Source organism: Aythya marila (genome assembly GCF_965140915.1).
Source record: "Aythya marila genome assembly, chromosome: 16".
Taxonomy (NCBI): domain Eukaryota; kingdom Metazoa; phylum Chordata; class Aves; order Anseriformes; family Anatidae; genus Aythya; species Aythya marila.
The window spans coordinates 7,720,999-7,744,363 of record NC_139057.1 but is presented as its reverse complement, the minus strand read 5'-3'; the positions used below and the strand labels follow the sequence as shown (position 1 = coordinate 7,744,363).

The window sequence follows — 23,365 nt, the reverse complement described above, 5'->3', positions numbered from 1 at the left end:
AAGAATGAATTCAGCAGGGAGGAGAGGGGGGTGCATATCAATTTTTGTTAAACATGTTTTATGTACTTCTCTTAGTTTTGTATTGGAGGGAGGCTAGGATTTCACTGTGGGAAAGGCATCATTGCTAATTCACAGTCCTGCCTTATAGGACTGAAGGAAGACTAAGAGGCAGGTGAGGTTTTGGATGGGTTTGATACTACTTTACTGTAGTCTGAGCACTAATCATTGCTTCTAGGGGAATTTGTGATTTATCACAAAGAATTTATTTATTTATTTATTTATTTATTTATTTATTTTTATTTATTTATAAAATAGGCTTAGATGATCTTTACTATGCAGGAATTGTGTGCCAGTCCCATGCTCAGGGTAAACACTTTTTCTCTCTCCTTATCACCAAGTATCCCTAAGTCTTTACACTCCCATTTGTCTTTGCAAGAGACTCTTTCCTTGATCTCCTGTTCCTCAGTGGCTTCTGTACTAAGCATTTTGTCCTATTTGTCCCCTTTTTTCTTCCTTCGCAAGTCCGGAAAACGCCAGACAGCGGTTAACTGGTATTCTTGAGTGTCTGGATACATGAGGACTAAGTAGGAGAAAATGTTCAGTGAGTGTCTGTGGCTCAGTTTCCATGGTAACAAATATTTTTTTTAAAAAAGGCATCTACTCATAGTTGTTGGGATGTTTTAGAGATGAATTCCTTTACAACCTTTTCTCCCACAGACTGTGGAAGCACAGCACAGGGAGCTTCAGCACGCAGAGACTCTCAGGCTGAGATTACAGCATCTCTACAGCACACTTTGGTGCCAGACAGAGGTAACACTCCTGATTGACCGCAGTTTCAGAGCGTTTTATGTAAGCAGGGGGAGCAGGTGGAGAGGATGTCTAAGGAGGTCAGAGAAACTGTTGCATTTGTAACCCTGCAAGCAGTGCTGGTAGTCAAGGACCCACCACTGACTCACACAAACAGCTCAAAACTCACTTTGCTGCTATGCAAGGAGTCCTAGAGCACACTAGATGTTAAACAAGATGGGAATGATGAAGTAAGAAAGTTGAATTACTTTTGGACGAGATTTTATATCAGTAGTTTTCTGTTGTGAAGAGCCTTTCCCTGGGGTTCCCGAGAGTAGGACACATACAGTGATGGACATTAGTAGTGCGCTCCATCCTTGATGGGTGTTTCTCTATCCTAGTGTGCAGCGGCAGGCGAGGGTGTCAGGGGCTGGAGAGTCCCAGACAGCAGAGCCAACAATGCCACAAACTGTGGTCAGATGGGGAATGTGCAAGGAGAGCATAAGGCTGAGGGAAAGGGTAAAAGAGGCAAAATGCTATTTGGCAAAATGGCAATGGCAAAACACATGAGCTGTCTCTGTGGGATCCTCCAGGCTGCCACCATCCAGCCATTTCACAGCAAAGACAAGCACAGCATTGCTGCAAAGCCCTGTGTCCTGCTGCCCTATCCACTTATAGGTTTCAAACTTCTCATCATCTCATATATCCCCATGCTGAAATCCCCCCCCAGGTCATAAAATTGGCCCTCTCCAATCATCGTTAGCTTTGGTCTAGGGCCACATGGGCAAGTGTTTTCAGAGCTGTCAAACCCCAGGCTGTGCCTCTACAAATCCAGGCCTAGTGCCTACTCCCACCAGGGCACAGCCAGGCCGCCAGCCCTCCTACTGTCACAATGCGAGACCAAACCCTACTGCACCTGCACATATGAGTATGGTGGGGAAAAATACATATACAGTTTGTGACATCAATGCAACAGCTCAGCTCTAAGTGTGCCTGAAAGGTAGAACCAAGCAGGCCCCAGGCAAAGCTGAGGCACCTCTCCCATTCCACATGAAATGGTGGCAAGGCCCAGCGTCTCCTCACACTGCTGCCACCTGGGCCACTACCAGGTATCGGCTGCAAAAGTGAACTTAGTTTTTACCAGAGACCTTCTCTGCTGCAGCTTCATCAAAAGACTGGCTTTACCCCGGTGGTGGCTCCAGTGCTTTGAACTTTACTCCTGAATCCAAATGAAGCACAAATGGGAGCCATTGACACTGTACTGAACTTTTAGGGCTGACACGCTATTTAGCAACTTATTAATGCTGGATCTTTTGAGGAAAGTTTTCACTAACCATCCACTATAAAGAGCTTTGTCAAACTGTAACCATTTTAATTTTACTACAATTGCCCCTGGAGGAGCTGGTGAAAGTTATACCAGCTGTACATTTATTTTACTGTTTTTTCCTCCCTTTTTTCTGATCATCAGTCTGTCAAGGCTATCAAGATTTACATTTAAATGTAAAACTGGACTGTCCACCAAATAGCCTTTGAAGCTATTAGCTGTGAAAGATAATCAATTGGGAATGGGCCCCTGCAGAGCACTTTTCAAGCAGAGTCATCACCAAAAAGCAATTTTGCTGGCAGGCTTTTTTTTTTTTTTTTAAAGAAAAAAAAGAAAAAAGAATCACAAATATCCCTATCCAATTAAAGTTATATCAATGGCTGATCTACGTGATTTTACAACTAAGAAAAAAATAACACTGAGTAGGTAAATTGATTCATATGATAAATCATGAAGTTGTTTTTTTTTTTTTTTTTTTTTTTTTTTTTAAGAAACAAGAAGCAAAGATTGGTAATATCTTTATAACCCCCCAGCAAATATATGTACTTGCAGAAACAAAATGATCCTATGTGCCTCAAGATGAGGGGAAGTGCTACTATCTAAGGTGATAAACTTTAAGTCAGTCTTGCAAAAATTTAAAAACAAGGTACATTTTCTACACCTACTTAGTTTTACAACATTCACACAGCATCTTACATTGTTGTTTTTCCTCAAACTATGTCACCATTTGTAGTCCCTTTCCTTTATTAAAATAAAAAGCTTGTTTCACAAAGAACTTTAATCTATTAATTATGACTGTTATGCATTATGCAGTTCAGCTTTATGCATTCCTGTTCTTTCAAATTTTCCTCTAGGCCATCGTGAGTTGTGGCTATCTCTAGTATCCATCTAGGTATTTGCATCTTGCTCATCTCTGAGGTATCCAAGTTATTCTCAGCCTCACAACATACTTCTGCGGTGCATGTCACTTCTCTGGGTGAGCAATTTAGCAGCACTATTCCAATACACATATGACTAACATAACAATAAACACATCCAGTAAGTGGAGACACACTCTGGAAGTATGAATTTGTGATCTGGGTTAAGAAGAGGTGGAGAGTGGATATTTTCTTTCAGAAGCTGACATCTAAAAAAGAGACAGGGACTTACAACTTTGCTAAGCTTTTATTTTGCAAACAAAATAAAATTGTTAGACAATTGTCTCAACAGCTGTGACCAACAGAGATACGTAGTGTACAGCTGTTTTGTAGGGCCAGCCTTTATTTCCAAGTATTGCCTTTAACAAATAATTTAGCAGTTCTCCATTTTGGAAGATATCAATGGAAAAGTCAAACTGAAAATGTTGGGGGCTTCTCCAAGCTTTGTTTTAGGCATCTGTCATCAGGTTTGATAAACTGAAAGATATTCATGGCATTATACAGTATTTCATGTAGGAGGAGGAGAAGGCTTAATTCTATCCTTGTAAACTTAAACACAAACAAACAAACAAAAAAACCTTAGGTCACCAGAAAATTATTTTCCAGATAACATTCAACTTTTACCTGCAGAATTCACCCACTTTTACCACTAAGTGGGAGAGTTTTCACTTTCAGACGTTAAAAAACAAGTTTACTTGAGGTCTGAGACCAGGGACTGAGCACAATCCCCACAAGAACTTTGCCAAAGCCGAATCTGCAATACTAGATAATTCCTCTTTCTTATAGATACAAACCAAAATCCTGAAGCTTATGCAACAATTCGCCTCATATCATGGGTCACAGGGTTCAGTAGCTTCACAGCAGCAGACAATGCGACCCTGAACATACATATTATATGCTATTCTAATACTACATAGCATTAAAAAAACCTTTGCTTTGTCATAGAGGTTTTTTTTTTCCACTTCCCTACAACATTGTGAAGTCTCTAAAAGATGAAAGACAGCCATGTAACCAAATACTGTATGTTTTATGAGACCTTCTCCATGTCTAGCAACTGGAATAAAGGCAAAGGCAGAACTGGATACCTGAGAGAGAGAAGAAAGCTTTTCCTGCTACAGACTTTTAATTCACAATGATACCTGAGACATTATTTCCTCAGGTCACTATAGAAACCTTTATCACCTTATGAAAGGTCATCTGGATAAGTGACAGGAGACATCAGTTTCTCTTAACAATATTGGTTTCTCTTCTTAAAATTTAAATAACAAGGCTAAAGATTTTCCAACTGGAGATGTAAAAGGCCATTAGAGTATCCAGTCAATATGCCTGAAATTATAGGATAGAAGCTATTCTGTTGAGGACATAGCAAAATTTTTTTTTTTTTTTTCAGACACCAGAGTATCACAATCCAAAAGGTTGATAGACTATGCAAACATAAATAAATATCCTAAAAATAAAGAGCATAGAATAAAATAAATCCATCTAAAAAAACGAGGCTTTCCCCAGTTGTTTGTCTTCTAGATAAAAATGTTTTGGCATGCTTCTATCATTTTAAAACAACAATTTAAAATCCCACAACAGAAGGTACTTTCCACTGCAGTCAGATCATAAGAGCAATAAATAACTTTGCCAAAATGATTGGGAAATATTTTATTTTTTTAATTGCAAAAAAAAAACCCCAAAACCAAAAAACCCATATGTGTTCAACATAAATTTGGTTTTCCTCCAGATCCTGAAGGAGCTAACTTTGGGCCAATTTCTCTCATTTCTGTGCCTCCTCTCACAAGAGGACTTGATCCCATTCAATCACCCCGGAGTGCTTCTGCATCCCCAGCAAACCCCCCTGTGTACAGGACAAATTGATGCTGATTTTGAGCAGGAATCTGCCATTTTGATGCAAATGACAGTTAAAGTGTTTGTCAAAACCGCATAAAAGATACTGGTAACACTGATAGAGGACTTAATCCAGAGTGCTGCTGGTTTATTGTTACAACTCAACACCGCTTCTTTCTGTGGACGTTGTGCAGGAGCACGCACAGATAACTGCCACACCAAAGGGCAATTAAAGGTGTTGAAGACGAAATTTTCTCTGGACTATGGATTTTTTCCTGTTGCATGTTTCCATCTCACAAAAACAGAGGGAAAGCACATTCTGGTAGGCCTTGCAGAGGATAAGCCTCTGCCCATGTGATTCTCAGGTCTGGTTTTAAAGAAACGTGTTATGGAGTAATGACGATGACAAAAATAAAAAAAAGTTGGGAGGGAAGAAAGAGCAGGGGCTGCTTTAGCTGAAATGCATGCACACTGCACCACTGCTTTCGTAGTGATCTTGCTAACATTCTTGCTGTTTAACCTAATTTCTTTAAGCAGAGACATTCACAGAAAAGGTAGGACTGTAACACAATGTAACTCACATCTGGGGCTCTGCAAGCAAACTCCTCAAAAAACACAGGCTATCTAGAGAACAAAAACTGCTGTGAACATGTGGAAAGAATCTATCCATGGCATATTTAGTTTTGTACTGAACTGGCTCTACGAAGAAAACATAACCCAGTGTAAACATCCATTTTGTACAGCGTAAGACATGCTCCTGACGAGCAGCCGGGTTTGCTTGCTCTGTGCCACACGTGCAGAGGGTGTCTTACCACAGAGGGTCTGGAGATCCCTTAGCAAGAGGAACAAAATCCATCCAAGTATTTTCTCCTGGAAAGAGATAAATTGCTACAGGGTTCTGTGGTTGTGGCAGAACTCTCAGAAGGTATACGATTTATTTACTACATGCATGCAAGCAAGGAAGCTCTACCAGAGACACTTGTTATGAATTACCATGCCCTCTCAAGGGATAGCTCTGTTGATAACATGAAGAATGTATTAAATGAATATCAGAGATTAAAACAATCTGCTTCTACCAGCTCCAAAACACAGAGACCGTTGCTGTCAAACACAAAAGTAAAGCAAGATTATTTGAACAGAAAACTGACGAAAATTGCCCCAACTCCAGCCTTGCTTATCAGCATTTTCTTTTTTTTTTTTTTGGGTGGAGGGAAGAAGTCTCTCTAGATTGTTCACTTAAACATAATGCAATCAGGTAAACAATGTTGAAGCAGCAGCACTAAGCTTCGTCTATTCATTCACACCATTTTGTTATCTTTCCTGTTTATCTTAGAGGCACACATAGGACCAGAATGAAGGTTAGTCTTTGCCTTATGACAAATCTACTGGTTTCCTATTTTAGAAGGTAAACTATATTTTTTTTTCTTTTTTTAACTGAAATGCAGATAACAGAGCTGTGTATCGTTGAGTGTGACATTAGATTGAACATCAGATTCCTGTATGTACTGGTGCCTCCCCTGGGTGCAGGTCTATTGGCCAAGTGCAAACACATATAATTGCTATTCTGACCATCCACTTTGTGAACATCTCTCATTTTCAATTATTTTTGCACTGTACTACAATTCTGCAGCTGCAGAATATGTACAGGCTGAAATTAATTGACAGAGTCAAAAAATATTAATTAATGTTAAATTATGAGATTAAGTTCTGGCCATAAATCCGCTTCATGGAATCTTTACAGTAGAAAATTGTTTTTATTATTTGTTTTTTATCCTAAGTGAAAGGAAAGTGTTTCCAGCTAAGCTTTCTATAACTTCTATAAAAGTGGATTTTGAAATATTTTTACCATCTGAACTTGGTAGAGTTAAAAGCAGGGAACTGTTTAACAGGAAACATATCATTAAGCAGAACAGACCACACTTAACCATTTATCTGGATCTCTTGCACCACCTACAGATGATACAAAATACTTCATCCTCACAAAACCCTGCACGTGGAATTTGTATACACCAAGGACAGTATGAAAAACAGTGTAAATTCCTAGTTGCCAAACTGGACTATATTTGCACTTACAAGTTAGTGCAAGTTTTGCATTTACAAGGGCTCAGTGGCATTGCTCTTGTCCGGCACTGCAAAGCTTCAGCACTGGCACCTCCAGCACGCAAGCTCCTTGATCAGAGCACTTAACCACACTCTACCCATGCAGCCTGTAGGTATTAAAACAATTATCTGTGAGATCACTAGCCTTCATAAAAACAACCAGCAGGAAATGTTGGTACAACAATGTGTGAGCAAGCAGATAGAGAGGGAGTCTTACCAAAAACAACCAGAAGTGTGCCTGCAAATCAATTCAGATTCTTTTGTCTTACAATAAAGAGAAAATGCGTAACAACTGGTATTAGAACCTGAATCACAAACAGACTAACAAACCCTATTCAAAGACCTAGCACAGGATTTCAAAGCAGACAGTAACTTAAGAACTTACACTATTTCTGTTGCTCTGTATTACAATTTCAACAGCAAAAAAAGCAGCAGGAAGAAAGCTCCCACCTGCCCCAGCTCCAGCATGACAGCAGTGATGAGATGCTTCAGCATAAGCGTGGAGCAGCGATGCACAGTGGACCACTGAAGGAGCCTTCCTTTCTCTGCAGGAGCTGCAACAAACCTTCTGAGCTGACCAGATCATGTGCTGTACTGAGGACAGCCTGGCATCGCCACACACGCTCCTGGGGAAGCTTCGCCTCCCCTGCAACATGGTCTAAAAACACCACAACCTGGGGGAGAAACGTGTATTTATTGATGTGTGACTGGAAGTGCACCTTATATCGCTAGTGCTTACAGTAACTGTTGCACAGAAGTGCACGGAAGCACTGTATGCAGCCCAATAGTTTAACTTGTGCATGTACATGTCTGGAGGTGGGTTAATAGCAAAGAACTGTTTCTGTGCCGTGCGTTTTATTTCAAAGGTATCACAAAATGTTTGATCTATGCTACTACAGTGATCATTTACAACCTGGCTATCAGGGACCACACATAATGAGATCAAACAGTTACCTGTGATGCCTTTTATCTTCCAAGTGCTTTACAAGCTGTTTCAACACAGTTGTAATGATCAGGTCTCTGCTACAGGCACAACAATGAGGCATGACTTGAGAGCCACAAAACACCAATGCCAGCATTAAAATTCAGTGTCTAGGCTTTCAATTTATTGTTCTCAATGAATGTTCTGCAGTGATCTAACCAAGTAAAACTCTCCCGCCTACTTCTAATTTATTTAAAAATAGGTGTGCTTAGTGACTTGGAACTGGGTCTTGTCAGCTCCAGAAATCAGTTATCTGTAGGGAAGAGACAATTAACAACAGGCGATGAAGCTGTGCCACAGGAAGAGTTGGAGAACAAGGGTTGGAGAACAAGGGCAGGGAACAATATACCCTGAAATGCAGCTGTTGGTGAACTCAGAACTTGTACTTCTCATTTCAATACAGCATAGGACTACAAAATAAATATTTAATATTTCCTCTTTAATTAAGCATTCATCACGTTTCTCCTTCTAACTGATGTGTGGTCTTTTCTGACCTCCCTAAGTGGAAGGACACATTGTCAGCCTGTTCAAAACCCGGATTTTTTAAAACCCCGGGTTATTTGGATTTTTTTTTTTTTTTTAAGAACATTAATTTTGAATCAAGAATTAGAAAGGCAGAATAGATCTCCAAAAAAATATTATTTCCCATAAATAATTAAGTCAGTGATACTGGAAGACTCAGATTTAAGCAACCTTTCAACAAAAAACAAAGGTCACATTTTCAAGAATAACTTGTGCTTGCAAGTTATGATTGAATTTTCCTGGATGTATTGTAAAGCAGAAAGCCTTACACTGTACATAAAAGTGCATACCACACATAAAGAAGTGGTGGGGAACACCACCAGATATGCAAAATAAAGTCTGTAAAAGCTAAAACATAAAATTCAAACACGAGGTCTATTCAGAAAGTGGCCCTAGTTATATAATCTTCTCTGTATGTTTTCCAAGCACGTAAAGCTATCATTCAATGTCTTCCACTAGCAAATACTGTGAAATTTAACTTGATTTTGATTCCCCAAGATAGAATCTCAGAGCTGGTTTTGATAAGTCTCTTTCCAGACTTCACAAGTATTAACAACTGTCCTTGGGATGCTGTCTGGCTGTGAATGATCACTCATTTTTACAGATCCAGGGACCCATAGAGCTGTCAATTTTCTCAAGCTACACATTCTGTTTTTCAACTAGATAGTAGAGTAGTGATGTTATTAATAGCTACCATTACAGGAATACTCATCAGATAGGACTATAATACTGTATAAAAATACAGCCCAGCATTCATTCATTAATTTACCAGTAAATGATGTGTGTGTCTATCTCATGATCCAATCTGAGTTAATGCTGGTGTTGCAAACCTCAGATTAGAATCTTTTTTTTAATTATTATTTTTAATTGAATGAATTCAATCTTTTCTTTTTTCCCCTTTAACTTGAAAAGAAAAGCACTAAAATGGAATGGACTTTTTCCACCCAAGCAACATCAAAATAAAAACAAAATTTAAGTAGTGTTTGTAAAAAATATATTTGTGGTTGTTTTGATTTTTAAAACACAGGTGCCTCTGACACAGATCACTGTGCCATATACATAATTTTTAATAGTGTTCTTGCTAACAAACTTTGTTATTACTGATGGACAAATTATTTTGTCTTCTAAAAACCATCACTTGGTCTTCTGCATCAGCATTACCAGATCAAGTGTCACATGCTACCCACTTCTACTAATATTAAGCAACAGGTCCCATGACCTTCAGAAGGGCTCCATTATTGATCTATAAGAAATGTCTACAACCAGCCAGGTTCAGTTAATCCATACATAGCATGTAATCAAAACAGACCTCACTTAAAAATATAGCTTGGAATGGCTTGGACTGTTGTCTTTTGTGTATACATGAAAGTCTGCGGTGAAGATAGTTCATCATAAGGTGAGGTTTTCTTATTTTTGCCAGCACAACGCAAGAATCCTAGTCCAGGAAGCATACTGCTTGGCAAAGCTTTCAATAGTTGCTTTGATGCTCAGATTTTATGAAGAACATAGCCTCTGATTTCAAAAGAAGCACAAATATACACAACCTCTTTGCCACGTACAAGGTGTATGTTTCCATGTACAGACACAAGCAGAATGCATATGTGGAAGATATTTGGCTTTGTGGGACAAATTCTGTATTCACCTATGTTCTATGCATTTCTGCTGAAATCACCAGTGCCTCCGAGGCTGAAATTTGTTAATTACTTTGTGACTAATCTGGTATTGAGTCTGCTGGACAAAGCAAAGCTGTGTGCGCTCCACTTTGAATGATGGAGTAGGTCTGCTTAGGGGCTTCTGTGTGAGAAGATGAGGAGAAGATAGGAGGAGGGGGAGCTGAAGTGGACACTGTGATACTCTGACCTCCATCACTAACCACAGTCACTTCTGTTGCTCCTTCTTGTATCAAAGCATTAAGGCCTTCTAAGTCAGAGCAGCTGATTCCAGAGCTGGTGATGAAAGCTTGGTTTGCTGAAGCCTCATGACTGCTGACAGGTGCAGCAGGAATCAGAGTTTGATGTAAAGCACTTCCATCGGTTTGGTCATGGGTTGTCAGAAGAACTGCTGGTTGTGCCACAGGCACTGCTTCGCTTTGTGATATTGGAGGTGGAGGTGGTGCCAGCAAACTGACTTGGCCCAGCAGCTGCAAGCGGCTGTTGGCTGAGAGATCTTCCTGATTCTGGCTGATTAGTGTGGGGGGCACAACATTCACCGATGCAGCCTGAACTATGCTGTTATTCTGAGGGACCTGGTGACCCACAATGATCTTGACCCTTCCCTCGTTGTATGGAGAAACCTGAGCAGCCTGAATTGGGACCTGGAGGTGACTGACAGTAATCGGGGCACTGGTCTGTCGACTGGGATCCATCTGGAGCTGTAGAACAGCCAGCTCACTATTTTTAGATCCACCATACATACTGTGCTGCTTCTTATGACTCCTAAGAGAGTCTTCTCGGACAAAGGAAGCATCACACAAATCACACTTAAATGCCTTCTTAGCATCTAATTTGGCAACTTGCCTAGAGCCACCTTGCTTTGGCCTATCTCCTTCCTTCTTCTCCACAGTTTGCTTCTTGGTCTTGACTTTGTCTCCATGAGCTTTCCTCACATGAGTAGTCAGGTTGCTCCGCTGCTTGGTATCAAAGCTGCAGAATTCACATTTGAAAGGACGATCTTTGCAGTGAATTCGCTCATGCACTTTCAGAGCTGCCTTGTTGGAACAAGAGTAGTTGCACTCCGAGCACTTCACTGGCTGCTCAGGCTGATGAGTTCTTATGTGGTGTCGAAGGCTTGTTTTGTTTCCACACTGAAACTCACACTCTGGACACTTCAGCGTATTTTCCATGCTGTGTTTGATACGAATGTGTGATTTTAAGTTTCCTTTCATGGCGCACCGGACCTCACAGAACTCACATTTGTAAGGTTTCTCACCAGAATGCACACGCATGTGCCTCTTCAAGTCTGAGTTGATTTTAAATTTAGCAGGACACATCTGACACTGGAAAGGAGCATCTCCTGTCAACAAAAAGCACATTTCAATTAGAGATGAGACACCAAGATCCATTTTATTTCTGGGGAGACAAAAACCCATAGTGAAACATGCACAGCCAACTTGTTGAAAATATGTTGGGAGTTTACAGGTATTTAGAACATGCAGAGGCACAGTATTTATCACCTGTTCTAACGTATCTGTGTGCTGACTTTCAAAGAGAATGCCTGCCCACACCTATAGTTTTTTTTTCTTTCCATATTTAGATGTTCTTAATTTCTAGTTCACTTTGTAAAACTGTACAGTGTGCTCACAAAAAGCAACTGGAGTTTCTTTCTCATTTGTCCCCCTTTGGCAACAGTATGCCTCAACCAGCATTTAAAATTCATTAAAATAAACACTAACAGCTGCTATATTTTTAAAGTCTAAGAAATCAACAGAAACACATACACGTCTCAGGTCTACAGTACAAGATTTAAAGTGAGATTCCTAAGTTAACTTTAAGCCTAGGTAAGTTTCAGGCTACTGCAGAAACAGGCAAGTAATGGGCAACAACCTCACTGCTCAACCATACAGTCCTTATTGCCTTTCTTGTACTGACATTTATTCACATGGTGAGTTAAATTAGCTGACAAGAAAAGCTGGCCTGGTTTACTTTCAGGCCTGGTTAATTCCTTCCCCTGGCTCATGTGGTGCAGCACAAATGCTATTGCTGGCACAGAAAGAGTAGTGAAAACTTTTGTCCAGAACATGGGGAGTTGTACGGACAGAAGTCCATATCTTGATGAGTGTCAGGTGGCTCCCAAACCACGGCAGTACTGCAGTTGGATAGAAACAGAAGAATCAGAGATATGTAAATGCAACTGCAAGATAGAAATGGCTGACTAATGAAACATGCATGCAAGTATGCATGAGTAAAACCACCACAGTGACTCCAGGGAAATGTGTTTATACAGAGAAATAACATGCAGCTTTTGTTTTTCCAGCATTACAGCAACCGAGATACTTGCATCATACCTAATAATATACTACAGATTCAAGAAAATCTAGTATCTGTTTGTATTCATGCAGTATCAGTTCACATTCATGCAAACAGATACATAAAATATTCATAAATGCATAATTTTTATGAGAGCAATCCTGACCCAAAATCTATTTAACTGAAAGTTAGGTCAAATTCTTAACTGCTAAAGCATGAAAAATTAACGTACTCATCTGTAAGATCGTTAGTAGTCTGTTTATGTCAAGCCACCTACACAAATAACCATTTGAACAGCCTGAATCTAAGCCACTGTTTTGCATTTTCTTTATTTGCGGGCTTGTGTCATATGTATGGTCAAAATAAGCTGTACATCCATCAATTCATACAGTCAATTACAGCATAAAAAAAGGACTCTTTTCTGAAGTCATTGAAAAAGATCTAGAGCAAACAGGCCAATCCTATTGAAAAACATTCTTTACCTTTTTCTTTAAGGTAAAAATACATAGTTTTCTAAACTACTTGAGCATAAAGTTTAAAAGACTTATTTTGAAAGAGAAGAATTGTGCTCCTAAGTGCTAAGACATGCTTGGTGGAGGGAGGACAAAGAGTATATTTGTTTTACAAGCTTTTTCTTCTTTAAGAAAACCACAAATAGCTATTTTATAAGTTAATATTTCATACAATACTTACAGCTATGACAATAGCTGTATAGTTTTGCATAATTTGCTTATCCAGCTACATATGTAACAGGTTTAGCTGCATATTTTTCATATCAAGTTGTGGCCTACTGTGCTAATCCATGTCTCTGTTTAATAATTGAGATACATAGTGTATTATCTATATTAAACACATTTTTATTAATGAAGATGCACTGTTTGCTCATCTGGTTTATTTTACAGTCGCAGCTGCATACTCTGCCATGAAATTTTTATCTACTTCACTGATGAAGGCATTGTATGTATTTCAATGGCTTAATTTTCACATACTGCATAGCACAGTAAGAAAAAGAATTAGTAATTTTATTGAATAGAGCAATGAACATTCTGTTTACTTTAAGAGTGGTTTATTACTTGTTTCTTTACATTTCTATTCATTTATTATTAACGCTGACAGAATCAAACAAAAAAAGAGTGTCTGATCCTGGAATTAAAATTAACAATTTTAATAGTATTTCTACTCAAATTAATAGGAAACAGCTCTTCAGATGACTAGTTCAAGTAACGTCATGTAGATGATGCGACTCTGAGCAATGTAAATTACATTCACCTCCTACAGAATGACTAATTTTATTGTAGTAAGGAATGTATTCTAGAAACCAGTCTTACTTTTCTCCTAAAATTGGCTGTGTGCATAACAGCTTTTTAACCTAAAAAGGATGAAATGATTACTGTCTAGAGTCTTGTGCCTCCTTTCAGTTAATCAAAAAAGCTTTTTTTTGAAAACAAAAAGAGGATTTAATTTCAGAGAAATGGAAGGGACGAGCAAAGTAAAGCCTTGCTTGAATTTCAGCATAACTTTGTTTGCTTAAGACGTAACAGAACAATTTGCTAAAAAGAAAGAAGGCAGCCTAAAACCCCTTTCCAACTATTGCAATATTTAATGGAACAAAAATCTAACTCTACTGGGAATGCGTGAGTGTCATCGTCCAGAGGTTGTCCCACAGCCAAATTCAGAGCATACCTGTCCATGTTCATAAATGCAAAGATACGCACACTCTTACATTACATGTAGAAAACTCAACACCATATTCTGTAACTGTTGTGTTTACTAACAGCTACCTTCTCATAACACCCTGTACTATTTTGACTGACCACCACATCTTCTTGTATAGCAACAGAAAGAGGGAAAATTGTAAAACAACTGCCTGATAATCCTGCCTGTTCCATCACAGCAGACTTGTGAAGTATAAAAGATTCTCTTCTGCTAGAGACAGATTGGTTTAACCCTCCCACCTTCACAATGCATAAGGGATTTATTTCTTTTATCTGTTTGAAATAAATCCCATCTTGCACACATCTGAACTAATGTTGTTTAGTACTTGAATTCCAAATCAGATGATGCAGGCTAGGTTCAAAGCTAATCTATTAATCAATGAACCATAACCACCTTGCAGCTAAAATTCACAGAACTAATCAAATATATAAAAGACAACACACAAACCTATACCTGGAGTAGGTGAAAAAGCAACCTATAGAGAAAATTGTACAAAGACAACTGTAGAGCAGTATCTTTACGGCAAAACTCTTATAGGAACAACCTCTAAGTCAGAAGTCTAATTAAAAGGAAACCAAACAAACAGTGTAAGTATAAAACAATACAATGTTTATAAGCCTGGGGGCTAAAATGTTTTATCCACAGAACAAATATGATATGGGAAAAATATAGTTCCAACTGATCATACTCCCCCGTTAATGTCCATCAGCCTGAACGTGGAAGGCAACACAAAGAATGGTCAAAAAAGGTACAACTTAAGTTGCTAATTACTTGCAAGTTTACTAATGAGATTTAAATTAAATTACACATCTTAAGTTTCTGATGACACAACTAGTTTACTGTAATTTCAAAGTTCAAGAATAACTTCATTGTTTCTTAAATAGTGGACCAGACTTGAGAAACACAGATAACACCCTGGACACTCTCAAGGATCTATTTATTGATTCATTAGGTTCTATTGGTTTAAGAACATCTTAACAGGCAGTTCCAAAGTCAATTTAAAAGAACAACTACCAAGAGTCAGATCTGTCTTCCAATTGCTTCTAGGTGTTTTCAGAAGAGCTGTCTTGCCCTACTAGATTACATACCCAAGAGACTGAGAGAAGCCAGATGCCTAAACGCTTCTGAGAATTCAAGTAGGCACTTCCTGGCATCTTAACACCCTGTATACCTTTTTAAAATCCTCCAAATGGCTTCCAAACTTTTACAGATCTGAATTTTGGTCTAAGCTCACCTGTGTGGGATCTGAGGTGTACAGTTAGCTGACTAGAGTTGCGGCTTGCATAAGGACAGATTTGGCATTTAAAAGGACGCTCATTGGAGTGAATGCGCTGGTGCTTGTTGAGACTGCTGCTATCAGCAGCTGCATAGTCACAGTGTTTACATTTGTAAGGCTTCACGCCAGTATGGGACCGCATGTGCATCTTCAGCTTATCTTTGCGACTAAAACATTTGTTACAAACATCACATTTATGGGGCTTGTCTCCTGAAAAACAAAACAAAACAAAACACAAACAGGAGACCATCAATACATGAAGAATTTTTGCATCACAAAGATATTACTAAATAACAAACAAGCAAACAAAAACCACTGAACACTTTCAAATACCAGTGTGGCTAGTTTTCAGAAACTGGATGTAGGATTTCAGCTGACAGCCAGTCAGCTAAGGCTCCAGAAGGCTACAAATGCAAGTGCAGAAAGTTGAGAAGACTTTTGGAATTGTCTCCCCTTAGAACTCTGAATTAGTGTTTTGGGGGATAGCACGTGAACTGTTGAAATAACTGTTAGATATCAAAGGCAATTTAACTTTGCGCACCGCCACACTGCACCCTGATAAACACATGGTCTGCATCTACGAAGTTTGACAGTGCCTTAACCTATGTAAAGTGCTCATGTTTCATAGCTGTGAGTGGTATGGCCCAGTTGCGCCATAGCTTACCAAACAAGGCAATTCCCTAGGCACTAAGAACTAAAACTCCAGTATATACACATACGTGTATAACTTATCTGATTTATCTGTAGATGTTATTTTGTAGGAAAACTCTTTAACAGGAAGCCAGAAAGGAAACCAACCAAAAATAAAATATAGCAACTATGTAAACCTGTGTGGGTTCGCAGATGACGTTCCATATCCTTCATACCATAGGAAGTCTTGAACTGGCAACCTGACAGTAGTAAAATTAAGAAAATAACACCATTAAATTAATGGAAAATCTAACAAAACAACAATAACAATATACTATGATACTAGATGAGGCCCTGGGCAACCTGATATAGTGGGTGGCGTCCCTACCTGTGGCAGGGGGGTTGGAACTAGATGATCTTTAAGGTCCCTTCCAACCCGAGCCATTCTATGATTCTGGGCATTAGGTTTCTTCTCAATAAGATTTTCTTTAAAATTCACTATTTACAGAAAACAAATTCCCCATCTCATTTCCTTACAACTGCTTAAAACTGGCTTACCTATGAACTTTAGTTTTCTAATGCTTCCCCAGGGAGACAATTCCTCCTCTACATTTCCTTTTTCTGTAAGTCTTTCTATCAGCTTTGAAACAAAATCTCTGCACTCTCTGCCTAGGATTTGAGATGCATTTTAAAATACACAAGGGATGCAGAGGTAACTAATTAATTCCACATATGATTTCAAGTTAGTGCTACTGGGAACTTAGTTAACAGCCCACCGTTCAGGAATTCTGCCCAAACAGAAAGTGTTACAGGTTTAAAGCGCAGAAATGAATGCCACACATTTTAAGTGTGTCTTTCAAGTGAAGGCAGGCTAGCAAAAAAGATCCTGTAACTTCTGTCCCCATTAATGATCGCTACTCATCTACATGGCTGTCTCCACACATTTACTGCATATTGAATGATTTTTACTCACTAAGGTTTCCACATACTTTGGTTCAAACTATCATCATAGAATCATAGAATGGTTTGGGTAGAAGGGACCTTAAAGGTCATCTAGTTCCAACCCCCTGCCATGGGCAGGGACATCTTTATACACAAGCTAACTGATTAGAGACAAAGCATACAATGCAAAATGCACATATAATATTTTTTGCATGCAATAATAGCTGCTGGCAAAAAGGAAACCAGACTCTGCCCTTCAACAGCAATGGCTGTATGCACAGGCCAATGTCAATATGCAAACCCACTGGAGCATCACTAGGGTATGTCACTGTATAGGACCAAAGTCTAAGGACGTGCAAAATCAATAGCAAAACTACTACTGATGTCAGTGGTAGTATATTACACCCTTTGTTGGCTGCCCTCCAAGTTACATGCATCTTAAGTGCTTAAGACAGACACACCTACTTTGTATGTAACTATACCAATCCTATCAATGTTATAACGAAGACAACATAACCCACATCTTACCTGGATAGCAACAGTTTAGTTTCTTCTGTGTAAGTGAGGAAGTCGATTTTCTTGAACGTGCTTTTGGTGGTGTAGAGACAATAGCAGCAGTTGGAGGCTCACTGCTCTCGCTAGGCAGGTACGTTTGATAGCCATGTTCAAAAACAAACTCTGGTGCAGAAACTAAACACATAAAATAGTTCAGTTTGATAACATTAGCTTGTCCAGTCAGTAAAACCTTTCTAATTACTTTCCATCTCATTAACTACTCCTTTACTCTGTTTTCTTTTCCAGCAAGATTTTTCTTCCTGGCTTCTTATTAATATGGGGGAGTTGGAAAAAGAAAGGCATTTCTCTCCCTTGCTATCCTGCTATCAGATGAAAACTCTGTAAAGACCACATGAGCCATGCTGAGCTTCATATGACCCTACACAGGCCCACTTGTCTCCCTGTTTGAATACTATCTGACTGCACTGTTAAAACATTCTGCTTCTGAAGCCTGTCCAGGTCTTCCATTAATAAAGTTCTCTTTGGTTTTCAACACTGGCTGTGCTACAGCTCAAAGGAAAGAAAAAAAAATATGGCTAATATTGTCAAAAAGGCATCATGTAAATAAATTAAAAAAGAATTAAAGAGTTCAGCCTCTTTCAACAATACTGTTTTTAACTATTACTCATAACGGGTAAAACTTTGTCAGGCAAAGTCGCAGCTTTTAAATCAATTAAATGTTACACCCCAAAAGGGCAGAAGGATGTAATTGCCCTCATTTTAAAGACGAGCAAATATGAAGCACAAGAGTGACTCATCCAAAACCCACACTGAGTTGAGGGATTATAATACAAAAATTCCTGGAAGCAAGCCCTGAATTCATTTTGCTTCACTACTCTTTCAGACTTGCTGTCCTAATCTATCTGTACAACTTTAAAAATCGAGTAATTAGAATTTTAGTAAAATCCCACACCAAGGTAAAACAAAACAATATACAGAAGGACAAATCTTCATACATTAAACAAAATTGTAGTTTTATTTACATGTTTGCAAGATCAGGACCTTACTTCAGTCTTCACATACACAGAAATTTTGAGTAATATTTTTTCTGCCAATTACTTGTGGGAGCAATGTTAGGGAATGCAGTGTTCTCACATAGAAGGGCCTGGATTAGAGCCCGACAGCAATTCTGAGTCTGTTTCTCATCAAAAGCACTCTTAAAAAATAAAATGCATAGCAATTTGATTACTTTTCCTAAGTATTGACAATTTTAATTAGTTTGCACAACTTGGTTATACAACGTTAGAGTTGTTGTAAGTGAACTTGTATCTGTTGCCACACCGAGGCTGCACACCGCTCGTTTTCTTCCTTCCTTTGCACAGATGTGACAACTAATGTGTGACCAGTTTGTTCACCTTAGTGTGATGGGGGCACATGTGCAGGGAGCAATGTAACGTTGCTTTGCACAAGCAAGTGCTTTGAAGCACTGTGATACCTGTGATGGTTTGGGTCTCCGAGGTGATGGTCCTGGCCGTGGTTTGTGCCTGTGTCGAGGGCACCGTTTCCTCTGACACAAACTGGACCGTGCTGGTGGCCCCAGCCGCCGCGCTTGTGAGCTGGCAACCGCTCTGCTTGTGCGCGACGAAGGCGTCGAGGTTGTTGAACTGCTGCTTGCAGATGCCACAGATGTGGATGTCCGGGGTGAGCTCCACCAGCACCGTGGTGCCTCCTGGAACTGGAACGGCAGCAGAAGGGGCAGTGATTCTGTGATTCTATGATTCTAAGGAGACCGACACCGAGCGCCCGTGGCCCCCAGGGGCGGAGCTGCCCGCTGCGGCCCATGCCCATGCCCGCGGCCACGTTCCCCGCAGGCCCCGGGCCCCCTGGGGGGTCCCGCCCAGGCCCAGCCCGGGCCCCGCAGCCCCCGGGCGCTCACCCAGATTCCCGGGTTCCCCCCCAGCCATGTTCCCGGGCTCCTCCGCTCCCGCCTCGCTTCTTGCGCTACTCAGGTTTCGGGGCGTAGCCGGGCCCCGGTTCGAGCCGGCTTCCGCCTCGCGGGCCCCGGAGCGCGCATAACCCGCCCGGCGCGCTGCGCCACTTACACTGCACGGGGCCGGGGAAAGCCGGCGCCGCCCCCGCCCCGCCGCCGGGGTTCATGGCGGCAGCGAGCCCCGCACGCCGCCTCCGCCACCTGCCAAGGGCCTTATTACCGGCGGGGAACCTTCCCCCCGCGCTTCTCGGCGGCCGAGCGGCGGCGGATGTGGAGGGGCCGAGCATGCTCAGTGGAGGCGGCGAGGCTGCGGCTGCCCTCACCTGCCGCCGCGCTCAGGGCTCCGCCATGTCACCCCCTCATAATACCGCCATGCTCGGCTCCTTGGGCTTTTCTTCAGCCCGACCGTTCCTGCTCCCCGTAACGGCCCGCATTGGCCTCATGAGCCCGGGCTCCGTGCCCTGATGAAGCCGCCAGTGAAGCCGTGGTGCTGAGGTGGCTGCGCTGCACAGCTGTGACTGTGAGGCAGAGGTAGCTCGTGTGAGCCAGCCCTACCTCCTGACGAGGCCGTTGTCCTGAGCCAGGCTTTTCTGTGTCTGGCAGGGCGTGTGTGAATTTGGAAACTTGAATTTTGAAATGAGCCAGGACAGGTGCTAGAATTACAGCTTGAGGTAGTCTTTAAGTTTTGGCTATCTCACTTCAGTCATGCGCCTAGTCACAGAAACTGAATATCCCGAGTTGGAAGGGACCTACAAGGATCACGAGCCCAAGTCCTGGATCCACACAGGACCACACAAAAATCAGGCCCTATGTCTGATAGTGTTGTCAAAATCATAGAATCATATACTGAGTTGGAAGGGACCCACAAGGATCATCGTGTCCAACTCTTGGCTCTATAAAGGGTCTACCCAACAATTCAGAGCACATGGCAGAGCATAGTCCAAATGCTTCTTGAACTCCAACAGGCTTGGTGCCATGACTACATACCTGGGGGGCTTGTGACAATGCCACCCCCAAGTAAAAAACGTTTTCCTAACTCTAGGCCTGGCCCTCCCACCACAGCTCCGTGCCATTCCATCAGGAGGAAAGTGGGGACCCCCAGGGGTCGCTATTTGGGCTATCTTGTTTAATATCTTTATTGGTGACCTAAATGAGGGGATTGAGTGTACCCTCAGTAAGCTTGCAGACAACACTGAGTTGGGAGGTAGTGTTGATCTGCCTGACAGTAGGGTAGCCTCATTGCACTCTACAACGTCCTGAAGGGAGGTTTTGATGAGGAGGGGGGTCAGCCTCTTCTCTCAGATAACTAATGACAGGACTTGAGGAAATGACCACAAGTTGTGCTTGGGGAGATTTAGATTAGATAGCAGGAAAAACTTTTTCTCTCAAAGAGTGGTCAGGCACTGGAACGGCCTGCCCAGGGAAGTGGTGGTGTCACCATCCCTCGTGGTGCTCGAGAAGTGCCTAGATGAGGTGCTGTGAGATATGATTTAGTAGCCTAGTGGGTAGTATTGGTGATAGGATGGTTGGAATAGGTGGTCTGGTAGGCCCTTTCCAACTCTATGATTTTTGTCTGAGGGAGCAGTAGGCCGCCATGAGGCCTCTGTTCAGCCTGCTCTGCTCTGGGCTGAACAAACCAAGGGACCTCAGCTGCTCCTCATACATCCTCTCCTCTAGACCTTTCCCATCTGTATAGCCCTCCTTTGGGCACTCTCCAATAGTTTCGTGTCCTTCTTAAACTGTGTTGCCTCAAACTGCACACAATACTCAAAGTGAGGCCTCACCAACGCAGAGTAGAGTGAGGCAGTCACTTTCCTCGACTGGGTAGAAGTGTCCTGCTTTGTGCATAGTGTTAGTCATCATGCAAAACCATGTACTGCGAGATTGTTGATAGTTAGAACAACACTGCAGTAACTTCTGAGAATGGTTGGATGGTTACCATCGCAAAAAAGCTATCCTCCACTTCCACATGTCCTGTTTTACAGGCCGTTTGTCCTCCCCAGGCCCTCACCTGCCCTTCAGTCATGTTCACCACAAATCTCAAAGACAAACCTAACTTAATATCATTTATACAGCTCAATAAAAATCTGATGCCCACTGAATTTACTGGAAAACCTCTTCATTTGCATGGATTTCTGGATGTAGGCCTAAATGTCCATTACAGGCAGCCAGTGTTCTTTGTACTTAGGGCTGTAGAAAACTTTCCTCTAAAATGAGAGGAAATTTTTAGGGGGGTGGGGTGGGGATAGGGGTGGGGGTGGTGAAGGGGGGTGTTAACTTTTTTTTTTTAATAATTATTATTTTATTTATTTATTCTATTTATTGTATTTTTATTTGAAGCGTGGTCTTTAGTGGTTCACTGCAACAAACTGGCTCAGCTGTTTTGGAGTGCCACATTATTGAGATGTTGCTTTGTCCTGTATTAAAAATGCAGTTATTCAAGGAAGACTCACTTCACTATATGTACACTAAGTAGAAAATGGAAATTTGGAAGGCAGGTAGCTTTTAGTTCAGGTAGATGTCTTTTGCTATTTAAATTTCACCAAGCTGAATGAAACAAAAAAAAAACAACATTTGCTTGTGGTCAGTAAAGGCTCAGTGCTTGGCAGCTGTAGTCTCTGATGGACACAATCCATCCAGGCATGCTTTACATCCAGTTCAGGCTTCTCATACCTTCAAACTTGGGTTAGACACGAATGTTTCTTCTGTGCTTTGTGTGCTCCATCTAGCAGCAGGGAGGAAAACACCTGGTGATAAGGGCATAAAGCTGCTGCAGGAGCAGGATGGACTAACAGGTGTAACCGAAGATCACGTAATACAAATGAAGATGTGGGGGAAAAAAAAAAAGTATTAATTCTGGTATTTCCTTGCGAGTTTGATTTTACTACTGAACAATTTTATAGCTGTGTGGATGTAACTGTGTAGACGTAAACATGTAATGAATACACATTCATTAATAAACTCAAAATAGTTTGCACAGGCACTGAACATACCCAGAATTTCAGATGCCAGTTCATATTACAGTTGAAGTTTTATTTTCCTGGGAAAGCGGCGTCTGCTTGACATTTCCGTTGACCCATTTTGCCAAAACAATATAGCACAGACATGGGATTGTTAGGGGCCAAGATAAGACACAAAAGGTGATAATCCTAGTTCCGGCCTTTGAAACCTGCTAACTGTGTTCAATAGCACATTATAGCGCTGGATGCAAAGATCAAATTTATCTCAGTTCAAGACCTTGCGTATATTTTAATCAAAATTCAGATTTAAATTTTGATAAATACATTAAAATACTAAAGAAAAAGGAAGACAAATGAATACCACACAATGCGTATTGAACATGGAACATGCAGCTTCAAAATTTATTCAGAATCACCTTCTCCCTGAAATAATAAAAATTAAGGAGTTTACATTGGTTCAGGAAATACAGATGGTTTTATGATAGCATGGCTACACAGCCAGTACCTGCAAAGTATACCACAGAAATAGGAATCTGGTCAGTGCTGATGAGTCTGTTTTGGGAGTATATCCAAAAGAAATCACAGCTTTGAGTAAGATCAATCAACCTGAATCTATTTTTCCACAGTATATATAGAGCCGTAGAACTGAAAGCTGAATTTTAACTCATTTTGCTGTTTTTTTCCAGAACACCATAACCCATTTCCAAAGCTGACAGAGCAACTGCCTGTCTGTCTATCCACCAATTATAGTTGCAGTCACAGGTGTATTTCAGAGTATAGCATAACTTATTTTAATCTGTTTCTCCCTTGGTTTAATGCCTTTTCATTAGAATACAAGCCTGCTTGACTTGATTAGAAAAGAATAGTCATTGTGTTTTGTTAAAAGTGAATTTTCACTTATCGAAGGACCTGTAATGACAGTTAGGC

The 23,365-nt window shown here is 40.8% G+C and overlaps 1 protein-coding gene across 2 annotated transcripts; it reads right to left on the bottom strand.

Annotated features, from left to right (window-relative positions):
• Positions 1 to 9,449: 9,449 nt before the first annotated feature.
• ZFP64 (ZFP64 zinc finger protein) lies at positions 9,450 to 19,708 on the bottom strand. Of its 2 annotated transcripts, none has more exons than XM_082773429.1 (6): positions 19,591 to 19,708; positions 18,984 to 19,223; positions 17,522 to 17,683; positions 16,249 to 16,311; positions 15,380 to 15,631; positions 9,450 to 11,476 (listed from the first exon to the last, which is right to left on the bottom strand). In XM_082773429.1, exons 1-6 carry the CDS (start codon positions 19,643 to 19,645, stop codon positions 10,176 to 10,178), a joined length of 2,073 nt encoding a protein of 690 aa, XP_082629555.1. In that variant the 5' UTR covers positions 19,646 to 19,708; the 3' UTR covers positions 9,450 to 10,175. The 2 variants fall into 2 exon arrangements, with proteins under 2 accessions (XP_082629555.1, XP_082629556.1); XM_082773430.1 differs by lacking the exon at positions 19,591 to 19,708 and adding an exon at positions 19,425 to 19,506.
• Between the last annotated feature and the right edge of the window lie 3,657 nt (positions 19,709 to 23,365).